We start from the raw sequence: 25,924 nt of genomic DNA, 5'->3' as shown, positions 1-25,924 counted from the left end.
TGTTACTTTCCTTTTAATTGCTTATTTATAGGCATGTGGTTTCCAAAGATTGGAAAGATGCATCCTCTGTCCATTCTGTTGTACCTACCAGTATACTATCCGCTCCTCTATCCTGAAAACAGGTCTTGGTATATATTTTTGTGCCTGTTTGCTCTTGGTCTCTTGAATAAGAAGACTCAATTAACCAAAAGCCCGTCTGCTCACTGTACTTCTGAGCTTTGATCAACACACTACCCAAGTTAGTTGAGATTTAGTGATATGTGCCATTTCTGAATTCCTGTCCTTACTGGGGGATAGGGTGGGGTGTAACTTTTCTGCCTTATCATTTAGTTTCTGCCCTTTTTGTCTTCAGTAGCAGAAGATCATTGAGCAGTGACTCATGGAGCAGTTTTAGATGTCAAATACTCATTTCCTTCACAGGTGGCATTTGTAGGTTGAACGTCTATTCCTCTTCGCACTACAGCTAGCAAAGACTTGGCAGAGAGTGTGTTTCTAAGTTCATGTCTGAGTGTTAGCAGATCCTGATCAAGAAATGAACTTGAAGATGTCCTTTACAGTACCGTCACAGAACAAAATAGAAATGTTCCTCCAGTAGTATTTGTAAGAACAAATACATGTGCATGGGTCTGTGCTAAAGAATTGACTGAAATTTCTGTGAACCACTCAGTTATAGGAGTAAATCGTAAGGTATATGAACAGGGTGGGGTTTTCCACATGTAAGAGTGGTTATTTCTGTGACGCTCAGTTCTTGTTAGAATAAGAAATACTAATTTAAGGTAGGCTGACATTAGCTATTGTTTGAAGAGTGCCAAAAGCATGAGAAATGGCCACATGTGTGATTCATCTCTGAACTTAGCAGAACTTCTTAGCAGGAGGTTTTGACATGTGGGCCAGATTTGGATTAAGCTGCGTACAGTGCTTGAGTGTACTTGACCTTGAGAGCTGCTACTAAGGCTTTCACAAACTCCGCTCTTACGGCACTTGTGTCTGTCCCCCATTTCCCCCTCCCCATATACTTACTTAAGCTGTTTTGGGGGTTTGCTTGTTTTGGGGGTGGTGTTGGGTGAGGGATTTTTTTGTTGTTTGGGTGAGGTTTTTTTCTTTTTTTTTTTTCCTTTTTTTTTTTTTACCCCCTCCTTACTGGTAGGTTTGTGAAGTAAGCTTCAAAAACATGGATTGCCTGTAATTTAAGCAGAAATGTCTGCCTGCAGCCTTGTGTAAGCTGTGCACTGCTTTCTGGAAGAGGCAGCAGAGATGGGTTGAGTGCCAGTATCGGACGAGTCGCGGCAGACCAGCGCTGTGTTGAAATACCCTGCTTCTTGGGGCAGGCTCACCTCCGGGGGGTCCCTGACCGCCCGGCTAGGCTTACTCTGGCACCTGAGCTGTCCTGGCTCTCTCCCGTACGTGTCAGTCTGCAGTGCAGACATACCTTTTTCTCCGAGCACCGCCGCTCTCGGGTTGCTGTCGTTCATCCTCGTACTGTCCCCTCTCGGGGGAGAGCTGTGCGTCAGAGCTAGATGGGCATGTCTTTGCAACGTGCTTCCCCAGGGTTGGGTAGAAGCTGCGATGTAGCCAGCACTGCTCAGACTTTCGGATTTTCCTGTGAAAATGCTTTGCCGCCGAGTTGGGGGTGTTCTGGCTTCTGCGTCTCTCCTCGCATGGGCGCAAAAACGTGCGCAGCCTGCCTTGCCGCCTCCCCGAAAGGCTCTCTGCACAAATATGACGGTCTCTCTGACATTTCCACACCTCATTTAAGCAGACAGTGGAAATATGATATTCCCCCTTGATACATATTACGTATCGTCCAAAGCTCCTCGTTGCCGTGAGGTGGGATTGCACGGTCTGGGTGAGTCACAGATTCCCGGACTGTGGAGAATCCCATGTGAAATCTGAGGAGCGGAGGGACACTGAGATGAGGTGTCCGAGTCCCCCTTTCCACACCCCAGAGGGAATACGTAGGAACAGCCTCCCCTTCCTGATATGCCTCTGGGGCCGCGATTAACGACGGCGACAAGTCAGTGACATTTTAGCAGTCTCTTAAAAGCCGAAGTAAATCTAAACAGTCTCTACTGCCAGGACAGTTGGGGTTTTTTTCTTCCCCACTCCGTTGTTGGTTCGCTAGCATTTCAGTCCAGCGGTCTGTCAAACCTTATTCTCACAGGAAGAACTTTCTTGTGTCTGCTGTGCTGTTGGTTCTGTGTCCCTGTCAATTTTACGCGGCTTAGGACTTCTCAGTTATTCTGTGTTTGCGGGCTGTCGTAAAATGGTAGATTTTGCATCTCTTGGAGCTAGCCCCTCAGCTGTTACGGAATCGGTTTTCTGCAGTATTTTTCAAAATCCTGCCGTTGAAGCTGCTAAAATCATCAGAAGGTTTTCCTTGGGCTCGTTTGGGTCTGTTCCCTTCCACTCACCCCCTTTTCCCCCCCTCTAGTACTGAAAGAAACCAACACCCCTTTCTGTCTGTTGTCTAAAACTTCCCTGAAGAAGAGAAAGTGAGGTGAGGCCCGCGTCGGGCAGCGCACAGCTTAGCAAAACAGTAGGGAAAAGGCTTCTCCGTTCCGTGCACCTGGCAGGACTCAGCCGCCCAGCCGCGGCTCTTGCCACCCTGCCGTGGTCCGAAGGGGGAGTTCCACAGAGCGAGCGGTGCTGCCCTGGGCAGCAGGGCCGCGCCCGCCGCGGGGAAGAGCCCGGCCCGGCCTGGGGGGCGCCGGCTCCGAGGCGGGGTCGGGCCCCGGGAGCCCCTGCAGAAAGCCCGGCGGCAGCGGGGGCTCCTGCGGCGGCGGCTGCTGCTGCTGCTGCGACGCGGTTCCCCGTGTGCCCTCTCCTGACCGAGCTGTTTAACGGTGACGGGCTGTCCTTTCCACGCTTAAAATGTCTTTTGGAGTCAGTCAGTAAGCCGAACAAAGGAGTGAGTAACATGCCAAGCTCCTGGGAAGAAGCCTGTTTCTGCTTTCTCAAAGTGATACCCTACGACCGTAGGAGGGGAGCTTGTTTGTTTGTTGTTTGTGTGGTTTTGGGGTTTTTTTAAATGAATTTACTGTAAAAAGGGCTTGTTGATTCCCAAGTTCTTTCAAGTGCAACCACGGAAGAGTTCACCCGTTTATTGCTGAGTTTTGCTCCACAATCTGATCACTTTTGCCTTTTTTTTTTTTTGTCTTTTTCTAAATTACATTTGCAAAGGGAACCTTCAAAATGTCTTGACAGCCTGAATCAAAACTGTGAAGAGGTCTCAGCTGCTCCATTCATCTCAACAGATAAAGCCGGGGTTTAGCAAAGCACTTAAATACTTGATTCTCTTAAAGCACATGCTTAAGTGCCGTTGAAGTACCTGCGCGTTTGTGCAGCTCCGTGGATTTGGTACCCTGGGTTGTTGAGTCAGGCCTGTTCACTGCTTATAACCTTAGCAAAAAGAGTCAACTGAAGTGCTTATACCACCACTCTGAATACATCCTTCCTGCCTGCTAAAATCAGAGAAGTACAAATTGAGCTTAATAACAAAATAATTCTGGGACAGCTAGTCTCATTTTCCACACACATCTTTAGTTCACTGCAAGATTCTGCTGCAATTTCCAGTGCATCTAGGAATTTTTCTGGAGACCTTAATTTCATTATGCTCTGCAGCATTTCACTGCAGACAGCTATAAGGATGGGGAATCATTTAAAATCCTGTGGTTTAGGTACTTACTCAGTGCTATTCCTGGAGCTGTTGAGCAACTCCCAGCCTTTAATATATTTATCCTCAATTATCTTTCTGAAGTTTGCATCTATTATTACTCCATCTGGGAAAACAGGGTACAGAAAAGTAAAATCAGAAGTCAGACAGCCTGTCTGCAGCACAGCGAGTAATTGGACCCCTGGATCCCAAGCTGCCACTGTAATCACTGTACTGCATTCCTCAAATCTGTAATAATTAAAATGACTGAGCCATTGGTTGATGTGGTGGGCTGTAGGCTTTACATTTGGGAATATGAGAACAGGAAGGCAGTGAGCTAGGGAGAGACTTTTTCTGGCTCTTCCAGTGGTTTCTAACCATTAGAACACTGAATTCATTAAATAACTAAAGATTTTAATTTCGCAGACCAGTTTGATTTCAGCTCTACGAATTCATGTTTTGACGCATCTCAACTTAAAAATGGCACATAAAATTACTACAGGAATTTAGTAGTCATTAAAGAACTCTGAAATGCAGTTAATAAAAATGTTTTATCTGTGTGGATATATACACATCTCAACCTCTTAATCATTCTAACAATGTACATGAGTTTGGATAATCTCTCTTAGTAAGTGTTCATGTGGGCTGTCTGCTAGCCATTGCAGATTTCCTAAATGAATACTTTAATAGTTTCTATAAGATTTTTTCATAAGATCCTAAATTAAGACTACAGAAGAAGACACCTTGATAATATCAAGTTTTATGAGTTATCTCCATTAGATTGTGTAGCCCTCCTACTCAAATAATACTAGTCTAGTGTTGTTAATTTACTGTGGCTCTCTGTTCCATTTAGCAAATGGACTTAACTAGAAATACTAGTCTGGCATATTGGAAAAATGTCTTGTGGATGTAATTTTGCTAGTTTAAACTGTGAACTGTTCTTAATTTCTTAAATGGCAGCAGCTGAGTATCTTGGGTTAGCTAGGAGGCTGCTGTTTGTTTAGAGTCTCCAATTAGGTTTTACAGTTGAGGCATTCGTTAATTCAAAGAATTCTTTAAAAATAAATAAATATTCAGGAGTAAAAAGTCATTGGCTCAGATGTTGTTGTGGTTTAACCTATTAGAAGACTTGTTCTTAAATTTCATTATCTTTTGCAGCAGTAATACTTTATGGTAAGCAAAAGATCTTAAACTTTACTAGTGTCATTCTTTTAAAATCTTTGTGATGGCTAAGTATCTGTAGTTTGCAAACAAAGAAAAACTCCAACTGCAAAAGCAGAATTAATATTCTGGACATACACAATTTCTGTAGTTCAGCGTACATTTTAATATTCTCTTATCTTCCCTATTCTGCCCGCAGTTTCTCCCTAGGCACGTTTTAAAAGGCTGTAGGACTGATTTCCCATAGTACTCTCCACTTGGGGAGTGTCTCCCCAGGTTACAGCATTTGTGCTGTGAATCCTGCTGCTGCTTTAGTTCCGTCTAGGTAAACACGGCTTAATGAGCTGTGATCCGTGCGTGTTCATGGAGGTTCTGAAAATAGTCTCTGCAAAATAAGTGTTTTATTTATTTGTTAGGATACAGAGGTCTGGGAGAAGATAGTTGAAACAACCAAAACCAGTGCATATACAGTAGTCAAGAAAGCATGTCAACCTGAATTTATCAATTAATTTTGTCACAATAGTCAAATATAATTTTTGGGCTTAGAGATTCATAGATATTAGAGGTTAATGTTAGAGACGCATTGCAATAAGGTTACTTCAGTCCTTACTGGGAAATATGAGATATATTGCTGTAGGGCTTCTCCTTTCTCTTCCTTTTGCCTTATTTCTTCATGTTATTTTTTTTTCCTTTCCTCGGTTCTGGTAATTTCTGGAATAATCTTTAATAGCGAGAAAAATTATTAACATTTCAGTGGGTCCAGGGAAATTCTCTGGTACGGTCTACATGTTTTTAAAAGGTTGCTGAATTGTTACCTTAGTGTCCAGCTAAACATTAATTTCCAAAGCTAGTTTGGTTTCCACATGACCACGCTTCAGATAGTGGAAGAAGAGCGCACTCGGTTCAAGACTCGCTGGAAATGCTTAGTTATGAGATTGCCTTCAAACCCTGAAATTTACTACCTGGCTTTCCATCGCAAAGAAGGTGTAGGTTTAGAGATGTTTTTTTAAAATGCTATTTCAGTTCTTGACAGATGACTTCATCATGTTTGGGTATTGTACATTAGGTCACGTAAGGTTTTATAATGCTGTAATACCTGTTGCAGCACTAGATAAGAACAGCGTCTTTAGAAGGCTCGCTGATGTCCCATTCGTTACGTGTTAAGTGTCTTTCAGATTTCATTCTCTTTAATGAAGGCTCCTTTGCATCAACCCGATTTCTATAAAATTATCGATTATTTCCTTAGCACTGAGTAATTTAAGAAAAAAAAAAAGCAGCAGAACACTACTTAGAGTAGTTATTGTATGTGAACTGTACTGGCTACAAGTGTCGTCATCTGCAACAGGCTTTTTGAGTACCTGAGGGATTTGCATAAATGCATTGTATTTTTTTTTAATTACCCAGAGCTGTAATGAGTAAAGTTTTACTGAATATTGGCTTAATGGTGCATTTGTTTGGGACTTTATCTTAAAGGTGACCTGCAAGGCTTGCCTTTATCAGATAGTAAGAAATCTTGAAAAAATTTCAATTTTATTCTCTGAAACACAAAACACAGGTTATCAAGCGCTACTCACTCCTTTTTAAGAACAGCGTGCTGTCAGCTTAATTCCCTTTTGAAATATGAAAATGTGTCTGCAGGTAAACAGTTTATTTTTGGAAGCTGGAAAACTGTATTTTCCAGATAAAGTGCCTTCCCAAATATTTGAGGAAATAGGTCTAGCTGTATTGATGTTGCAGTTGCTGGATGCTTGATGGTATTCATTGGGAACCCGGATTTCCCCCCCCCCCCCCCGAGGATTTGTTATTTCTGATTTTATCTATTTTGGGTTGCAACTCTGCAAAAGTCCACCCAGAGGTGCATGGGTTTTTGAAGGAACAGTAAGGTGATCGGTAATTGTTGATTAGATGAATCCACGTTTAAGTTGTAGTTATATATTTGAAAGAACAGTGCGTCTTCTACAGGTAATTATGTAAGTGCTGGTTAATGTAGACGTGTTTCTGAGAGAAGTACTGAGACCCCAGCAATAGCTACCAACTTTTCATTTGATATTTAGATACAAGGGTATACATATTTACGCTACAGTGCACTGCTGGTGTCTTAATTCTGTTTTTTGAGAGAGCTCAGTTTTCAGAGTTTCTCTAAATTACTGAAAATCTAGTAAGGGAGTATTTGCCCAGGGGGATATATGGGACATTACGGCTATTTAGTTGTTCTTCTGATTCTTTACTTTTTTCAGATCTGATATTCTCCTGACTTGTAGTTGCCTGCAGCTTTTGAATTAAAAAATAGCCTCAGGGAAATCAATCATAAAATATTCATTCACTTTAAGGAGGCAAGAATTTCATCTGTGTACATCCTTTTTAAACTTGTAAATACATGTTTTTCAATAGGCTTTTAGTCTGTGAAAGCGAATTGCAGAGTTAGATAGGTGGAAAGACACTTAGCTTTGCTCATGTTGAATATTTATGCCAGTTTAGAACTGAATGAGTGAAGGAGTAGGCATGTGTGGTGAAATGATCTCAGTATTGAACTGTGCTGTCTGAACTGTTCATGCTATCATTGACCAGTGATATAACTATAACTGAAGAGATGCATCTAGCGTAAGCGCCATTGTTGTGCTTTGTAAAACAGCTTTTTATAGCATACTGCCTCATCCAAGGAAGTACTGAGTAGAGGTGTTCTGCACGCTTTGAAAATAACAAGACTTCAAGGAAGACCTGGGGGTTTTTTTACCGTTATATATTTAATACATGGAAAGAATGTAAAGGTAGAAATCCTCCAGCGAAGGGAGGATTTTTATATCAGGATTTGTATTATACCAGGAACATAAGCCCCTTTTGACCACTTCTATCACATGACTCTTCTAATGACTTGTGGTAGTTGGGAGTTGTAAGAATAACAGATTTCCTCCCTGTTGTGCTATCATACTAGATTTTGCATTAGTAGATAGTTCTGGACAGCAGTGGTAACTTGGTTTCTACTTTTAACAACGTCTTCTACCTGCCAAACAAAAATGTACTCATGTATGATGCTACCTATTCTGTTATTTGAAAACAGATTCAACCTGAACCTAAACATTGACTTTAGGCATGCCTTTTCCCATGAATTCTCTTTTAGAGTGATAGTCTGCATGTCCTGTGTATTTACATAAGAAGAAGAAAGATTGATGCAACTGTAAAGTTAAATAAAATGTAATTGTTTTAAAACTATATTTAGAGTGCTTTAGGATTTTCCTTTCATGGTTGCTATTCCTTATTTTGAGCTGTAAGATAGAGAAATTTGATGAACACTTGTAATAGCTATGGTTATGGTGGTTAAGCTTAATTTTTGTTTAAAGTTTTCTGTCTCAGAATCATTTTCACAAAGTTCTTTAAATTAGTTACCATGTACTTTGTCCATTACTTGACTTTTAATTTCTTCTGGAATGTGGTTATTGCTTATATATCCCGAATCTCTGTCTAAGACAATGTGGGTTTTTTTTTTTAAAAAAAGAAGTCCTATGCAATTAGATCTTATCCTAAATCTTTTCTTTCTTGACCACTTGTTTTTTTTGTTTTGTTTTTGTTTTTGTTTTTTTTTTTACTTAGGAATTTTATGTGCTTGGTGGAGATGGAAAAAGATGAAAAACAAGCTGGCTTCCTGGAGAAAGAAGGCGGCAAATACTTAATGGAACTCTATTACTGCGGAACCATGTTTTGAGTGCTCCTCCTAGACATCTTTCATAAATATTCTAGATATCAGCAGATTGATACGGTTGGAAACCTGGCTCATCAAACAGTATACACTGGAAGAAGCCTGCTTGGAATATGACATTTTGTATTGTTTCTGAAAGCCTGTGAGAAAACACTATAGACATCTACCTATTATTTCTTAACTCTGCATCTCGATTCAGCTACAGCAAAACTAGTCTTTGAAGTGAATAGAATCAGAGCCCTTTTGGAAACTTTTATTGAACATGACTCATGGAGAAGAGCTTGGCTCTGAGATGCACCAGGATTCTGTTGTTCTAACTTACCTAGAGGGATTACTAATGCATCAAGCAGCAGGAGGCTCAGGTACTGCAGTTGACAAAAAGTCTACTGGGCATAGTGGAGAGGATCAAAACTTTAAGATTTCTGGAAATATATTTCCCAGCTGTCAAAGTAATGGTCCAGTTCTTAACACAAATACATATCAGGGATCTGGCATGCTGCACCTCAAAAAAGCAAGACTGTTGCAGTCTTCTGAAGACTGGAATGCAGCAAAGAGAAGGCGGTTGTCTGATTCCATTGTGGATTTAGATGGAAAAAAGGAAGCCTTGTTAGCTGGCATGGTTGAAAATGTGCCTAAAGGCAAACAGGATAGCACATTACTTGCCTCTTTGCTTCAGTCGTTCAGCTCTAGGCTGCAGAGTGTTGCTCTGTCACAGCAGATTAGGCAGAGCCTTAAGGAGCAAGGGTATTCCCTTAGCCATGATTCTTTACAAGTGGAGAAAGATTTAAGGTGCTATGGTGTTGCATCCAGTCACCTGAAGACTCTACTGAAGAAGAGCAAAGCAAAAGATCAGAAGTTGGACAACAGCCTGCCTGATATAACAAAGAACCTGCCCAAAGAGAGGTTTATAGAATCTCCTCATGCGGTGCAGAGCGGACCTAAAGTGATAAATGAGCCACTGTCATGTGCTGCACGACTACAAGCTGTTGCAAGCATGGTAGAGAAACGATCTAGTCCTGCTGCTTCACCGAAGCCCAGCGTAGCATGCAGCCAGCTAGCTTTACTCCTTTCAAGTGAAGCACACTTGCAGCAGTACTCCAGGGAACATGCTTTAAAAGCACAAAATGCAAATCAAATAGCAAGTGAGAGACTTGCAGCTATGGCCAGGTTACAGGAAAGCGCTCAGAAGGATATTGGCCAATTCGGTTTAGCAAAAGGAATGACAAGCCATCTCAATGGTCAAACAGGATCATCAACCAAAACAGTATCTAGCAAAAGCAATATGGCACCATTTCAGAGTTCAGTGGGAATCATGCATTCGCCTCCCAAAAATGTGGGATACAAAAGTACTTCGGAAAGGAGTAACCTGAAAACCTCTCCCAGCAACAGTTTGCTCTTGCATCTACTGAAAAGCCAGAATACCACCAAACATGTAAAAGGGCACGAACAGAGTGAGAGAGGCAGCATTTTTGAAGACAGCAGCACGCCAACAACTATTGATGAGTATTCAGACAACAATCCTAGTTTTACAGAAGATGACAGCAGTGATGATGAAAGTTCCCATTCTAACTGTCTTCCTATAGACCTATCCTTTAAACAGAGGACAGATAAACCAGATGCAGGTCCACCTGCATCACTGGATAACCTGACTCAGTCGTTGCTTCATAACTGGGATCCAAAAGTTTCCTGTCCAGAGATCAAGGAAGACAAAGACACTCCGAAAGCTTCTAAGCTGAATCCCCATCAGAAAGTAACGCTACTTCAGCTGTTACTTGGGCATAAGAGTGAAGAAAAAGGTGACAAGAGTAGTGACCCTCAGGGACCACACAGTGCAGCTGATGTGGCAAAATTCACTGTACAGACTGGTAAAAGGACTCCTGTTACTGACAGTCCCAGTGCAAATCGAATGACTCCGTTAAGCACTCCACCTTTGCTGGCTTCTGCAAAAGCAGACTCTCCTATAAATCTTTCTCACCAGTCGTTAGCCATCAAGCGTAGCTCGCCACCATATGCTTGCAGCATCCAGCCGGACAGGCTGGTGAATCCCGCATCTAAACATTTGATAGACCTTTCTAAAAGCAAAGAAATTCAAGGAGCCAAGCTGAGCAGGAACGATAGTCCCCAGAACTCTTCGGCTTTCAGTGCCAGCAAGCTGTTGCAGAACCTCGCTCAGTGCGGCATGCAGACTTCCATGTCAAGTGAAGAACAAAGAGCTAGCAAGCAGCTGCTAGCAGGGAACACAGATAAACCTGTTGGCTTGATTGATAGATTGAACAGCCCTCTGCTTACGAATAAATTGAGTACGCATGAAGAAAATAACAAAATCTTCAGTTGTCAGCCTGCACCCACTGAACAAGGACTTCCAGGTTCGGAAATAGAAAATCTCCTTGAAAGGCGCACTGTCCTTCAGCTGCTTCTGGGAACTCCCAATAAAGGTAAAAGTGAAAAGAAAGAGAGGATGCTTTTAAGAGATGAAAGTTCTCAGGAACAGACAGATAAAGCTTTGAATGAGCAAATATTGACGGTGAAAATAAAAACTGAACCATCTGAAGAATCAAATGTTCCTTATAATTCAAATGCACAAGTAAGAGAGTGCAAGGGTAACAAATTTCAAGGATTTGTTCATTCACTGCAGAGAAACACAGCTGCTTCTCCAGCATCCGAGGAGTTGAAATCTGAGCCTCTTTCACCTCAAGACTTCTCTTTTTCCAAAAACGGCCTGCTAAGTAGGTTGCTGAGACAGAATCAAGACAGTTACCCTGCAGATGAGCTGGACAGAAGTCACCGAAACAATGAGCTGACACACCTTGAATCAAAGAGTCTGTGCACAGTACCGAAGAAGAGGAAGCTTCATGCTGAGCCGTTGGAAAGTCCATTAAAAAAGATGAAAAGTAATGTGTCTGATGCTGCAAACAATCACGCTTCTCCTACCGAGACGCTGTACGGGCCTTTGCTTAACCAGCAAGAACTGAAATTCAGCAGAAGTGATGCTGAATTTAAATATGCTGTAAGTCATGGTTCAAATAATGAAAGTGAAAATAGGAGTTGGTCTAGGGATAGTAAAGGCTTTAACGTGTTGAAACAGCTGCTTCTCTCAGAAAACTGTGAGAGAGATCTGTCACAACATAGGAATAACATACTAATGGAGGGCAAGAAAAAAGGAAACAAAACCAGTGCAACAATTAATAAACCTGAATTCAGCATTTCTTCAGTAAATGCATTAATGGGAAGCCCTGTGCAACAGAACAGTTGTGTAGATCATAGAACATTTCAGTATCCTGTAGCAGTAAAAAGTCCTGCCAGTTCCCCCTTCCCTGAACAGTTGGGGAGTACAGTATCTAGACTCGAGTCTGACCAGTTTAGCGTGTGTCCCATGCCCAGTGAAAAAGGGCCCATCAGATGGGTGATCACAGGTATGGACAGGAATGATTATGAAAAAGACTCTCCGAGACTGACCAAAACCAATCCAATATTGTACTACATGTTACAGAAAGGCGGCAACTCTGTTAGTAGCCAAGAAGCACATGACAAAGAAATCTGGAATGAACCTTCATTTACTGATAGTTCAACTCGTGTTACAATCAAAGAGGAGTTGACGTCTGATGCAGAGCTTAAAACTCCTTTTAGTAACTTAAGAAGCCCTTACAACAGCCATATGGGGAGTAAGACCTCTCATCAGCATGGTGTGAATGGAGAAGTGCATGGACTTCTGGAAAAAGTGCTAACAATCAAAAAAGAGCCAGAATAAACTACAGCCTCCTCAATGAGTTTACAATCAGTGGTTTTGAATCTTTGTTTAAAAAAAAAAAAAGAAAAAGAAAAAATAAAAATGAGTACGAACTTGACTACTGTATAAATTGAGCATGATTTTAGAAAAGCATGGTCTAATTGAAACACGTTTTCATTTGATAAACTTTTTATTTTTCTGGTGATGTTATTTAAAATACATGTAGATAAAATTTGCTTTACAATAGATTGTCACAAGGAAACTAGAAAGGTTGTGATTTGTACAAGACATTTCTGTATGCATCAGATTAAGTTATAAGTACTCTTTGATCAGAGTCTTATTTGGATCTGCAAGTTTTTGGTATAACATAAAGTGTAAGCGTACAGCCTAGGTGGTGGTAATGCCGCGTTTCCTCCCTCCCTGTAAAATAATCCTTATTTTTTGGAAGCCTGAGCATAGACACAGTGTACTTTTTTTTTGAATGTTTAATACGTTTTGTGAAATTTTAAGAATAACTTAAGAAACGGAGCAGTCCGTCCAAGGTATTAGCTCGTCATACTGGAAAACCTGTGTCAGTGTTAGTAATTGAAATGCACTGAAATGTATTTTTTAGTGCTTCCAAAATTTTTATTGTTATTTTTAAATCTTGTTTGTGGTCCTGCCAGAATAGTGGTGTAAAATCTATTTTTCTTCCTTGCCCTGCCCTTGACAAATGCCTTCCTCAGAATCCTTAGCCATAGTTATGAGTTACTAGTTACAATTAAGGGGTTTTTCTAGGTTTTTATACAAAAGGCAGATTTTCATAGGCCATGCAAGTACTGCATGAGTCTTTTTGTCGGCGCATTCCTGCCACTTCGCTGCTTAAAAGGGGAAAGCCAAAATGCCTCTTGGCGTAGTGCGATTAAGAATGCTTAGTACAAATATTTGGTGAGGAAAATGGTGGAAAGTTTGTGAAGTGGATGAGCGGAATTGTTTGTTTAGCATCATCCTCCTTCCCCTGCAGAAGAATATCAGCTGCGCTAACGCAGCACATCAGACTTTCACTCAAAGATGAAATAGGATTTTAATGAAAAATGTGTTGGCCTCTTCCTACAACCAGGGAAAAGAATCCATATTCTGCCAATATTTATTACTCTCTGAACAGTTGATGCATGGTTTCATGCACTGCTCTTTCACTGCAGAAAAATCTGGGTTTAGAATAATTTTTCAGGTTGCACTGAGGATAAAATTGTGGTTTTGTCATGTTCTGTAATGGATAGTAGGACATGTCTGAGAAATCCTCCTCTGCCCTTTTCCTCAATCCCCACCTGTGCTGTGATTTGTAACATCTGGCAATATCAGCCTGAGATGGGAGTAACTGAAAATTGCAGTCAAAGCTGAGACACCTTAAAAGAATTGCTGGCTGGGGAAGAGCCATGCAGCTCTGCTTTCCTGTTAACACTGTCAGTGTTAACTCCATTTGCAGCCCTTATTTCTCATGGGGGAGGAGGAGGAGGACAAAATCTAGTTCCTCTAAATTATATGCATTATTGGCAACCATGCGTTTTGCTGAACTTTTTACTCCCCTGAAAGAAATGTTCTCTGTAGCTTCTAATTTCACTGATAATCCCGTATGGTATCAGCAAACAGCTAAATAGTTGGCTTGCACAGATAATGAAAGCTACACTCTGTTTTAATTTTGACCGTTTTCACCGTTGAGAGCTGACGGCATGACAAAACTGCTGTTTCTGTCCGTCTCATGTTTGCATAGCAGAGAGGTGTGATGGGGCATTTTGCTCTCTTCCTTTCTGGTTTGGGTTCAGAGATCCTTTTCCCAGACGGCTGGCTCGCTGACACAGAGCGAGCTGTTGTCCCCTGCTCATCCTCCAGCCCCTGCCTGGGATCAGTTTCCCTTCCTTCCAGTGCAGTCCCTACTGAAAGGGACTTCTCCCGCCTGCCAGCTGGAAAATGCACCACTATTCTGTTTTACCCCCCTGGGGGATACCTTCTTTTAGGGAACACAAATATTTGGCAGTATCCAATATAAAACATTCCCCCTGGTTTATATGAGAAAAAACAGAGCGATTTAAAGATATATTTTTATGTTATTTGGGTGAAGCGTAATATATTAATGGGCTGTACAAAGAAGATTTATATTTTAAAACCTTCACACAAATCTAATATCATTTTAAATGTCATTGTTTGAAGTATAATATAAAAATAAAATTTTGTTTGTCTTTAATATTGCATTTATAAGTGGCCCAATGACAATTCAGATGTCTCATAGAATAATCATTAACGAGATAAAGTATATTTTGGATTGACAGTGGAACTGAATTCTTTTTATATGAGTCAACCCAGCAGAAATATTAAAAAGATGGTATTTGTTCCATCCATTAAATGTCTCTTAAAGTCTTAATTGATTATTTTTCTTGAAACAACATGTATATAGCTAGGAAATATATACAATACAGAATAATAGATGGTCCCCAGAGTAAATACAGGGCTATAATTTACTTGAAGGGCTCCACAGAAAAATGCAGCTTGCATGGACGTGAAATAATCTGGTTGGAAAAACTTCATCAAAACAAAGTTGAGGTGAAAAGTAGGGAGGAGAGTCTAACCCTAACAAAAAGTAATATTGGAGTCTAGGAGTGTGCTTACCTATGTATTTATTCTATGGTAGTCTATTGCTATAATATATACTTTTGAATATTTAGTTTTTAAAGCTTTATAAAACATTTAAGTTAAAATGTTAACAGTTTGACCAGTTAATGATTTAGCTTTCTTTTTAGGTGATGGTAATGAAAGGGTATTACCATTCTCACGGACGTCAGTAAACTATAATACACAAGAATCTAAGTTTAGGACATGCTGTTCATGGAAGAATCTTACCTCTTGTAGACGTTGCAGTCTCGAGCGGCACGTAACGTAACGGTGAGGCCCTTGAGAGAGGGTAGGGCATGCCGACGGAATGCTTTTTCAGACAGCTGCTAAGAGGGCAACAGTCTTCTATGTGAAATTCTCCAGTATCACTGATGTTACCCCTCCCTAGGGAAGAGAGGTCGTCTTTAAAATCTACCCCATCCACATTTACAGCCTTTAAACCTGAGGACATAAGGCTTTTTCATCAGTTACCTTGTAGCACAGGTGAATAAAAAGAAGTCGCCATCATTCTCCTTGGGGCCTTTTCCCTCTCAGTTGTTCCATCAGAAAAGAGGGGTGCAGGAGCTGGGTTTGCTGCACCAGCGGAAGGACTGGTAGGGCTGGCCACGTTTTCCCAAGCACCTCAAAGATCCTTGATTTCCACCAGTCCCTGTGGGTGAATGACAAACCAAGGTCATCTGTTGAGAAACGCTTGGTATTCCCAGCAACTCTTCTCTCCTTGGTTTAGTAGACGTTTACTACTAGGATATGCATTTCGGCTGTCCCCAGTGTGCTTCCTCAGTCTGTGGGAGTGGGAGCTTCAAAGATAGCTCTGCAAACTCAGGAGGCTGAAGGTTCAGCTAGGCCTTTGGGCTATAGACTTGAAGAAAAATGGGGCCTTGTCAGATACTGGCAGCAGTAGCTGTGTAGGCAAAGAGGTGCGGGATTGATGGGTGCTGTTGTCATCTCACCATCGAAGGAGCAGGGAGGGAGGGAGGGGAGGAGATCACATCCCAGTCGTAGCTGGGTGAGACTGCTGGGGGGAAAGCTGCCTCCCCCTCATGGAGCAGTGAAGAAGCGAGTTAGGGATGTGTCTATACCACACACAAAGTTGTAATCGCAGCCCCTTGGGACTCGTACCGGGGTTAACTTTGACCTCACCGAACTCAGAGCAGTTGCGGCAGCAGCAGTCGGGTTGCCAAGTGCCCCATGCCTTGCTCGAGAGGGCATCTACAGGCTCGTGCCGCTTCACCCGCTGGGGTGGCGTAGCGCTCAGGCTAGCTAGATTTGGGGATTACTTGCAATTGCCATGCAGATATGCCTTTTCTTTCCAGGGGAAAGTGTACGGGACTGAGATAAGCAGATTTCTAGTGTCTCCTCTGCCAAAGTTTCAGGAAATGCTGGGGGGTAACGCGTGACTGCAGAATCAAAGCTGTTTTGCCGGAGGGCTTCTCTACTGATACCGCGTAACCACGCGGCTCGGTTTGAGAAGTTTATAAACATTAGGAGATCAAAAGGGAATTCAGCCATAACTTTCACTTTTCTTAGCCATTTACTCTTAGTGATGTTTTTAAATTTTTAATTTACAAATGTTTTTAAAAGAAAGAAACGAATGGTTTAAATTTTCCCTGTTAAATGTTGGTGAAAGTATTACAGCTCTCATTGACGTCAGTGACATGATATTACCAGTTTGTTCTCTGCCACATCTTACAGAGGAGTAAACTGGTAAGTATATATTATATATATTTATATATAATGTAAATACATTGACTTGTTACACCTATAATATGTTGAAATTGGTTTTTAAAAGGTGATGTAAATAGTGGTTTCCTTAATGAAAAATACATATTTTGTATTGTTCTAATGCAAAGGAAAAAAAACCTTTTAATCTTTTTTTGTTATGTATATTCCATGTATAAGTGTAAATATGATCACATAGGTTTAAAAACTTTTGCATGTATGTATACAGTTGCAAGTCTGGAAGAATGTATAGAAAAATACTTTTATTTAAAGTTGTGATTACCTGCTGCATGAAAAGTGCATGGGGGACCCTGTGCATCTGTGCGTTGGCAAAAAAAAAAAATGTCTTAACAAGTCAGGTCAGTTCAAAACACAACAGTATTCCACTTCTGGACATGACTTCTGCTGTGGTATTTTAGCTTTGTGAAAGAATGTGCTTCAAATCAAAAGGGTCTGGGGAAAAAAAAAAAAAAAAAAAAACGCAAAACTACTTTTAAAACACGAAGTACTCGTATAACTATAATCAGTCATGTAAGTTCAGGACTCCATTTTGCATAATTGAAATATTGTACCAGGACTATTCCATCCCTGTAAAACAAAGGAATATTGATTTTCATTGCCGTACATAAGAATTCGGGATTTTACCACAACCAATTTTATTGTGATGTGTCTTCAGTAATTTATCTAACTGGTCTCATTTTTTTATTAGAAATTAATTTCCTCATGTGATGTCACAAAACTGTACATACTGCAGTGTGAAGTTTTTTTAAATCTTTCAGTGTTTACTTCCTGCAGAAGATTTGAATAAATGAGAAAAATGCATTGTCTTGATGGTTTTTAAATCTGCTTTATTTTCTGTGTACTTTCCATTATTGGAGTGTTAGCAGGCTCTTTGCATCAGTGCTGTGAATATAAATTTCTGACAACAAAAATACCTCAAGGAACTTAGGGACACATAGCCTTCAACAAGGCTACTGACTGGAAACGGAGAGTCGTGGAGCTGGAAATGAAACAATCTAAATCAGATTAGCAGCTTTATTTTACAAAGTACTGTATTATGTTTTATTCAAATAGTCTTCTGCTTATTAACTTGAAATCAGTGACCATAAACTGGAAACCTTTAAATGGGAATTTTCATGTGAAAATAATTTTAAACAAATGTTGAAACATTTTTCAGGTCCCCTGTGCAGGGCAGGAAAGGTGTGTTTTCCCATTAAAATCTACTTTGGCCTCCATCACAGAGAGGACTTTTCAGTTCTGTCAACTTAAGTTCTTAAGCAAAAGCGTGGAAAAATGACTGCAATGTGCCAGTGAAGACTATACAAAGATTTAACAGTGCACTTGCATCATATACAAGCAGCTTTTAAGTTAGGCTATGACATTAGTGCAAATGGTGGATTGCAACATCAGTGCAAGCGCTGTTTCTCTGGAGAATTTTGTTCTAAGATGTACAGGCACACTGGGTCTGGAGCTGTACAGTGGCAAGCAAGCGCTTGGATCATGACTGCCTTGGGTAACAGTAACAGCTATCTTCACGAATCATCCTATGTTGTCTGATCTCTTAACAATAAATATGCATGCATGAGGTTCTTTGGAAGCTTTCTGGAAAGCATAAATTATAATTCATAAAGTTAATTTAAAACCAATAATTCCAACTCCATAGATCTCAGCTAGGGCTTCATAAAGTATATAGCTGAGCATTTTGATTGATTGGTATTCTAAATGGAATGGGATCTGGATACTGGCTGCCTTTGGATATCTCTTTGGATATGTCGTCTTAAAGTATGTATATAATGGCACCAGTGATACTCAGCTGTGCTTCAGAGCAAAAAGACCCTTGACCCAGCTTCTGCATAGACTCTTCTCTCTGTAAGTAGGCTTGCCTCTGATTTGAGGGACGAATGGCTAAGCCAAAATACAGCCACATGAAAAAGCAATATCCTAAAGAGCCAATCTAGTCTTCTCATGGAAGCACAGCTTGGAAATAATTTCTGAAATACATGCTTCCTCACTGATACGATTCCTTTGGTTTCAGTTCTACCAACCAAGCAAAACCGTCGGTATGCCTTTGTTTCTTACACAACGATGCCCTAGGATGATGGTTGCTTGGGGCACCTGAATATCACAGAGTTTTGTTTTACTACTGAGGGGGAGTTTAGGCTCTTGTAACTTCACTATATTTATTCAATGTATTGTGCTGTAACACCAACTAAAACTTGCTTTGTGTCTACCAGAACAAACAGGCCTGTGGAGCTGAGCGTATGGCATGCTAAACAGCCTGTGGAGTGACGAGGATGTTGAATGGGTGTAAATATTCTGAGACATTTCATTCCGAGTGAACATTAACAACATTTGCTTAGGGATTCATAATAAACTCCCTCAAAATGCCTCAAACCACCAGTGAACTCTTTACAGACAGACCTGTGGTCATGCAGAATCTTCTTGATCTTCAGTTTGTTCCTCACAAAATGAAAGATGCATGTGATGTTGATGATTTTTCACAGAACAGCTGCTGGATAAAGAAATGAAAGTTTTTGCTTCAAAGATTTCACAATGTAGGAAAAAAAATAGCAATTGTGTTCACAGGACTTGGCAGCCCAATCTTAGGCTTCTCAATGAAACTAATTCTAGCATTTTGGGCATCAAGAACAGATGTGGGCTCCGATAGATCATTTGCAGGCCTATGCATTATGGAAGACTTTATCAGAGTAGAAAAACTTATTGCAGTTTACAGACACGTCTACACATAAGAAAAGTAAAGCAAATTATTCTTCATTGACTGTAAACTTTCTCAAGAAAAACGTCATTGTGAAACTGAAGAATACAATGACAATGTTTTTCCGTATGACACAGCTTGGCACATTAGAGATGTGTAATGCACCCATGGGAATGTCTGTAGGGACTTGATATAAGCCTCAAGCAGTGGCTAGGACACGCAGGTAGTAACTGTTGATAATACTTTTATTTCCTTTTGATTGTCAGAATGACTCAAAGGGAGCATGGCACAAACTCAGGGCATGAAAATCCTCTCTGCTGGTAAATATCAATGCTGCTAATGAAAGAGCATATGCTGATCTGAGCTCACAGCAGCCCGCTTTGATTTGGCTTTTTAAGGACTGCTTGCTCTTAATGAATAAAGAGATTTGTCACTAGTTCCAGATTACTTTTCTGATTAAACTACTCAGAGTTTAACTGAATGCAAAACGAACGTTATTGACTCGCGACTGTGCCGGGTAGATAAGCTTGATGCCTGCCTCCGCAATGAAGCTCGGCATGTGCCTTCAGTGCATCTTGGTGTGTTGGGCAGAGAGGGAGAAGTAACTGTGTTCCCCTTCACAGTATTAGATGATCTTGATTCTCTTTGCCTGGGTGGGGGTGGGGATACTTCCTCACTAAATGGGAGGCAAACTGGGCTATTCTGTAAGTTAGTGGGGGCTCTCTGGCCCCAGTCTTTACTGAAGCTGGTGCTGACTTTTAAAGTCATACCCTTTTCATGCTCAGAAATTCTGTTGAAAATTTCAGTACAGACCTGACAGGTGACTTCTGCAAATGAGTTGTGAGTAGCCACTGGGACATAGGTACATCCAATCTGTTGCTGTTACCTCTTAATATTTGCCTGTCTGTACCTTTTGTAACTCCAGCAAAGTGTCATCGTTTTCCAAGTTCTGCCTGACTAGAAGCCATGCCCAGATCTCATCACTGGTACCGAGAGAGAGAGAAAGAGGTAAAATTCAAGCATGTTTTGGAGTTGGATGCCCTGACACTTGGCCTCTTGTATGCCATGACTTGGGAAAAGTTTTACTAGGGGTTCTGTGGGAGATGGAAGGAAATTCCTCTAATACCTCTGTTAGCTGTTCGAATTGTGCAATTTTTTTCTAAATGTGTTATCATACTTGACTCTGAAAGAAACCCTGGGTTTTTTTTAAGAGACCGAAGTGACTCTCACATGCCTGACAAATGGCTCAGCACGTGATTCACCTTTGGTCGTGCAGGAAGCCTGTGTCCCTTCAGTTGCTACACGCTACCCCCGCGCTTGTATGTATCTGCGTGCCCATCCTTCGTGTTTGCTGTGGCCAACCAGCAGCTTGGGCGTGTTACTCACCTCTTGGGCCACAATTAATTCAAGGCGAGGAGGAAGAAACGGGAAGGAGAATCTTAGGGTAGCAAGCTACGAAGATGTTACTCTTGAGTGCCTTTTACTTTCTAATCCCATCTCATTTTCCTCTGTTCGCCGTGGTCACAGGGAGGAAGTCTTCATTCGCATCTGCAGCAAGAATTAGGTACATCCAGGAAACAAAAACCTCACGTAGCTATTCATGTCATAGATAATATACTGTAGTTCAGTATCACTTCTTAAACCTCGGAGTATTGCTGATGCAAGTTTACTTGCTTCCTAGTCCAGAATCAAAAGAAGCCTTACATTTCATTCTGCAGAAGTACCAATAGTTGGTTGGTCGGCCTGTAAATATGCTTGAAAATCTGAAAGGAATTAGTTTAGCTAATCCTTGCATGTAGTGATGCGTCCCATCTCTCATGCGAGCAACTGTTAACTCTCATGCCACTCTTCCCCTTCCTCTTCCCTATTATTTTGAGTCCTTTCATCTCGTTTTTAAAGTACACAGGAGCCCAGTCATCACCCGTGAAGGGCAGAGGAGGCAAAAAAAGAAAAAGTATATATTTTTAGACAAAAAAATGCTTTGAAATAAGTATTTGCCTAAGGTACTATGTTATGCATCGACTGTATTGAATGCTATATCTCAAGTCTCTCCTGCTGAAAGTGTTCACCCAAGGCATTGCATAGTGCCTGCATACTGAGAAGAGAGATGATGACGTCTAACAGCACCTACCCCCAGTATCTCTCTCCTTTATTTTAGAATGCTGCTTACTGTGGCAGAAAGAAGCAAAGTGTATGTCACAAAGCCTTTTTCCCCCCCAAAAAATTGCTATTTAAGAGTTTTTAGAAGTGACACAGAATAGAAGGTGCAAGTCCAAGGGCAGAGTAAGAGAGGGAAAATGAGAGAGGGAATTTTTTTTTTTTTAAGTGTCCTCAGCGTGGTCCAGCTGGCAGCCTGTTGCCTGCTCCCATTCTGTCCCCCCACCTGTTTCCCAGAGGGAACGCACAATGGCGGAGCAGGCAGTGGTTGCTTCCCGGGGGGGCAGATGTTGCCGTTTGCATGAGATCTGACGCAGAGAGCTGGGAGCTGGTGGCGGCTGCTCTCACCGCTAACAAAACAGTGGCAGCTGCTGATAGAGGAAGAGAAGGCACTGAAATCCCCTGCTGAAAATGTTAACCGCCAAAGAATCATCCTGTATTTTTGCATGGCACAGATTTGCAGTTATTAATTTAGAAGCAGAAGGAATAATTGTCTAGAAACAGATAGCAGCTATTGTATGGAATACATCCTGCTCTTTAAAACTTGCATAGAAGGTCTAAGGATAAAGCTAGTTACATTAAAAAATGACTTTTTTTATATCCAGTGGCTTCAAGAGATTTTTTCATCGTCTTCCCACATCTGCTTAGCACTTGAAAACTTGGTTCACTTTAGTAAGAAAGGTGCTACTCCAGTTTTCCTATCATCTTTGTCTCTCTTTTTACATAAACATTTCTGTTGTGCTTACACTAGAACAATATGGCTTGCTATCCCTTGTTTGATTTCAAACTGTGTCTGTAACATAATACAATTCTGCCTGCAAAACCTCTCCTGGCAGTACCAGGAACCTCCTGCATGGAACAGAAGTCTCCTCTGACCCAGGCTAACTGTTGTGCCTCACTGCTAGCATGCCTGGAGTGGTAAGTGGTAACATTAGTGATATGAGATACTGAGCACTCTATACATTTCTGCCTAGTTCAGTTTTTGTATCTCCCAGTTTGGATCAAGGGGATACGTAAATTTTTGGCAGCGTGGGCTGCAGAAGTAGCAGCCAGTTTCCAGGCATCCACTATATTCATGTTACCCTGCATTAATGGCACAGCTGTGCCAATGTCACCCTTTGAGCATGTGCCCAGTTGGCCAAAAGCAAACGTGATTACACGGGAGCTGGGATGGTGCTGTCCCTTTTGATGTGGAACGTGGCTGCCTGTGGTGTGGAGCCCCATGCGTTGCAGGAAAGTAAAGGGTTCAGCATATGATATCAAACTCAACAACTGTAGAAACATCTGTAGGGCAGGGTAGAGCTCCTTTTTTTTTTTTTGAGGCGCCATGCTGGGTGCTTGGAGTTTGCTCTCCTTCTCTGCTTTATGCACTGTTTTGCATGTATTTTTCTGGAGTGGGAACCAGGAGGGGAAGAATCGGATGAATGAGAACAGTACTCATGGGGCTAAATCCAGTCTCTGGAGTGAGGAACCAGATCAAGAAGGCAGTGAAGCACACAGACCTCTGTCCAGAAGGGTATCGAGGCCAAGAGACAGTTACAGTAGTAGATTGGTCAAAGCAGGAGTGCTTAGAAAGATGCTCTATGTCTTTTCTATCTAGTATGCAAATTCCTGGTGTTACCTGAGACCTGGCAGGGATTAAAAGAGGTACCAAAAAGGGACAATATAATGGAGCCCTGCTGGGCACAGCTGCTACTGCTGCTCGATGGGGTGGGCCAGCTGTGTAGATGGTAGCATCCTGAGCCTGGAGGGAACGATGCCCAACGACTGGGTTGGGCTTGCTGAAAAAGTCCAGGATAAGAGGGAGATGCAGAAAAGGATTTCAGAAGGAGTATTGTGGTACCAGGATGCCTTGCTTTGGCATCCGAGCAAACAAGGTCAGGTTACAGAGCCAAAATGATAAGGCTCCTGTAAAAGCAGAAGTTCCTGTTTGCTATGTTTTCTTTTTCCATAGCAGAAGTTACAGCTGCTACATCATCACTTTCCTCAAGTTCAGCAGCAATCACTGCAGTCTTCCTGCCACGAGCAAGGGTTGCTCTTGCCACGGCGTCTATATACAGCATAGATGAGATCTATATTATTATCAGGTGGTGACCGCAGCCTGTCATGACTGGTTTTATTTCCTACCACCATCCTCACCAGGAGAAGAGGGGTGGTCCCCAAATTATGACTGAGGAACCCCAGGTTTGCGTTTTGGTTGACCGTGGGGTTTCATGAGACTTCAGGTGGGGCATATGGCCATACTGCATGTCCGGAGTTCTCTATTAAACAGACCAAAAAGACTTCTTGTTTTAAGAAGACTTCAATGCTAGTGGAATATCAACTGCACATGTGTCTGAGATAGAAAAGAGAGTATAATTTGTCCTATATCAAGTTTTGGTGTGTCAAAATGCATAGCATGTGGATTGGCCTTCCTATTTAGAGCACCTAAATGTGAAGACTCCCATCAGATGGGAACATCCCTGGAGATGATGGAACTGCTATGATCTGGGTAACCTGTCTGTCAGACATGTGTTTGCAAGTGACAGATCACAAAACAGAAGATAAACTCCGCAACTCCAGTCTCTTTTGCTTCCTGTCTGCATCGGTTATTTAAATCACACTCTGTAACCCTGCCCCTGCTTTGGTCATCTCACCTGGGAGCTTTGAGTAAAACTAGGTTAAAATATACTTGCCAGAGAAACATTTTGGAAATATAACTCACTTACAATGCATTAAATGAGCAAGTTTAAAAGCCAGTGAGAATGAAGAAAATGAAAGAAAGGTTTCTGCAGGCAGAGAGTTACTGAAGCGGAAGCAGGGCACTGGCTACGATTTGTACCTGAAGCCTGTGAAAGCTGACCCCAGGCTTGCGATGGTATAGCAGGTCTAACCCCTAACAGGCTTGGACAAGTAAATAAGACCTTGCAGCAGTGCAAGTGCCTTATTGCGACTACGCTTGTGGGAGCCTGATGACAGTGGTTTTTATCAGCTGGGCTACACCTCACTGTGTTTTCGTCAACATAAAGCTCTTTCACTTAGGCTTAGTTCCAGTGTTCAAGATTTCAGTGTATTTTTAGCATGTTGTTTGTTTATCATCTGCCATTTATTTCTTATATCAACAGCGGGGCAAGTGAAACATGGGGTCTAAATAGCATGTCTAAAATAGCTTTTCTTGAAGAACACAAACACAAACAGTGCTTATATACTCTCTGATTAGGTTTTTGGGAGGGAAGGGGAACTTTTCCAGGAAGAATAAAAAAGTAGAAAATCTTTAAAGCCGACTGTGTCTCCAGCTAATCCAAAATGTTTGGATTCATGTGCAAAATAAGGAATTTTGGTGCAGGGGATTATTTTAGCATTTCTTTCTGTGGAGCGAAATGTGAATGAGGATGTACGTGTACCTAAACGCATGCAGAAGATGAGTACAATGACTCATGGAGACAAAAGAAAAATTAAGAAAGCTGACAATGCAAGGGCTGATATTTAAAACAGTAGGGGTGTATAGTGAGCATTCTTGTAGAGTAGCCATTATTTATTAAGTAGAGACAGAGCGAGTGGAGCTATACAAAAATATAATGAGACATGCTTCAAGGAATTTGCAGCCTATTACAAACTCAGAAAAAAACACTGCAGGCACATAAAGTACATTAAGTGCTGGTACAAGTTAGCAGTAGTGAAGGAATCTGGCTGAGGTCATTGTTGAAAAGTATTGTGAAAAGAATAAGTCTGGAGGAGGAGGAGGAGGGAAAGTCATCCGAGGTGAAATTCTTTGGAAGACTTAAGTGGACCTGGCACTGGCTCCTCTGTGTGGGGTGGATTTTATCCTTGACACTGGGGAAAGATGACTTCCCATTTGAAGAGGCTGTCGGAGGGAGGAGGAGAAAAGTGAAGCAGGTTGAACTGGAGGGAAAGGCTTTATGGTGGGACTTGAAGGCAAATTTTGAAGGCAATGAGAGGAAGATGAGAGCAGGAAGGGAAAGAGGGAAGAATGTGGATGTATGGAACTACAAAAGAGCAACTGAGCTTGATTTGGAGCTAGTCAAGAAACACTGGTTACAGATGGTACTGAGCTGATTTTCAGGAGTTGAGTCAAGCCAGAGCATTCAGTATCTTATGAAATTTAGAGAAATGGTAGATAAAACAAGAGTAGAGGAGGAGAAAGATTTATTTATTTAATAAATTCCCTACCTAGGCATTGGTATTCCTTATTTCAGGAGAGACCATGTTGTTTCTTAACTTGAAACAATGATTATCTATGACCTGTGTCATGGAGGTGATCAGAAAAGGAAGGGGCCTGTTGCTGTGGGGTTTCCCAGTGATCCCTTAGAACAAATTCCATGATTTTTTTCCATGAATCCAAAAATTCCATGAATCCCAAGAATAAGTATGGGGAAATAAAAGGAGGATCAAAAGTGGGGTGAGCAAGAAGTTACTTATTAAATTGCCTAGAAAGAAAAAAAAAAAGTGCAA

At 41.4% G+C, this 25,924-nt stretch overlaps 1 protein-coding gene across 9 annotated transcripts in view; it reads left to right on the top strand.

Annotated features, from left to right (window-relative positions):
* NRIP1 (nuclear receptor interacting protein 1) overlaps window positions 1–25,924 on the top strand; it is a 188,634-nt gene that overhangs the window by 62,827 nt on the left and 99,883 nt on the right. For 7 of the 9 annotated variants that reach the window (XM_075516671.1, XM_075516635.1, XM_075516693.1 and 4 more), the window contains one exon: window positions 8,402–17,426. The exons of the other annotated variants lie outside the window; for them this stretch is intronic. In XM_075516671.1, coding sequence (XP_075372786.1) covers window positions 8,770–12,255 — 3,486 coding nt within the window. In that variant the 5' untranslated portion in view covers window positions 8,402–8,769 and the 3' untranslated portion in view covers window positions 12,256–17,426. Of the gene's footprint in view, window positions 1–8,401; window positions 17,427–25,924 lie in introns of those variants that run through there. 9 annotated transcript variants of the gene reach the window in all.

This window comes from Mycteria americana, chromosome 1, assembly GCF_035582795.1.
Source record: "Mycteria americana isolate JAX WOST 10 ecotype Jacksonville Zoo and Gardens chromosome 1, USCA_MyAme_1.0, whole genome shotgun sequence".
NCBI lineage: Eukaryota > Metazoa > Chordata > Aves > Ciconiiformes > Ciconiidae > Mycteria > Mycteria americana.
Note: the sequence above shows the minus strand (reverse complement) of the source record. Positions and strands in the feature narration are given on the sequence as shown.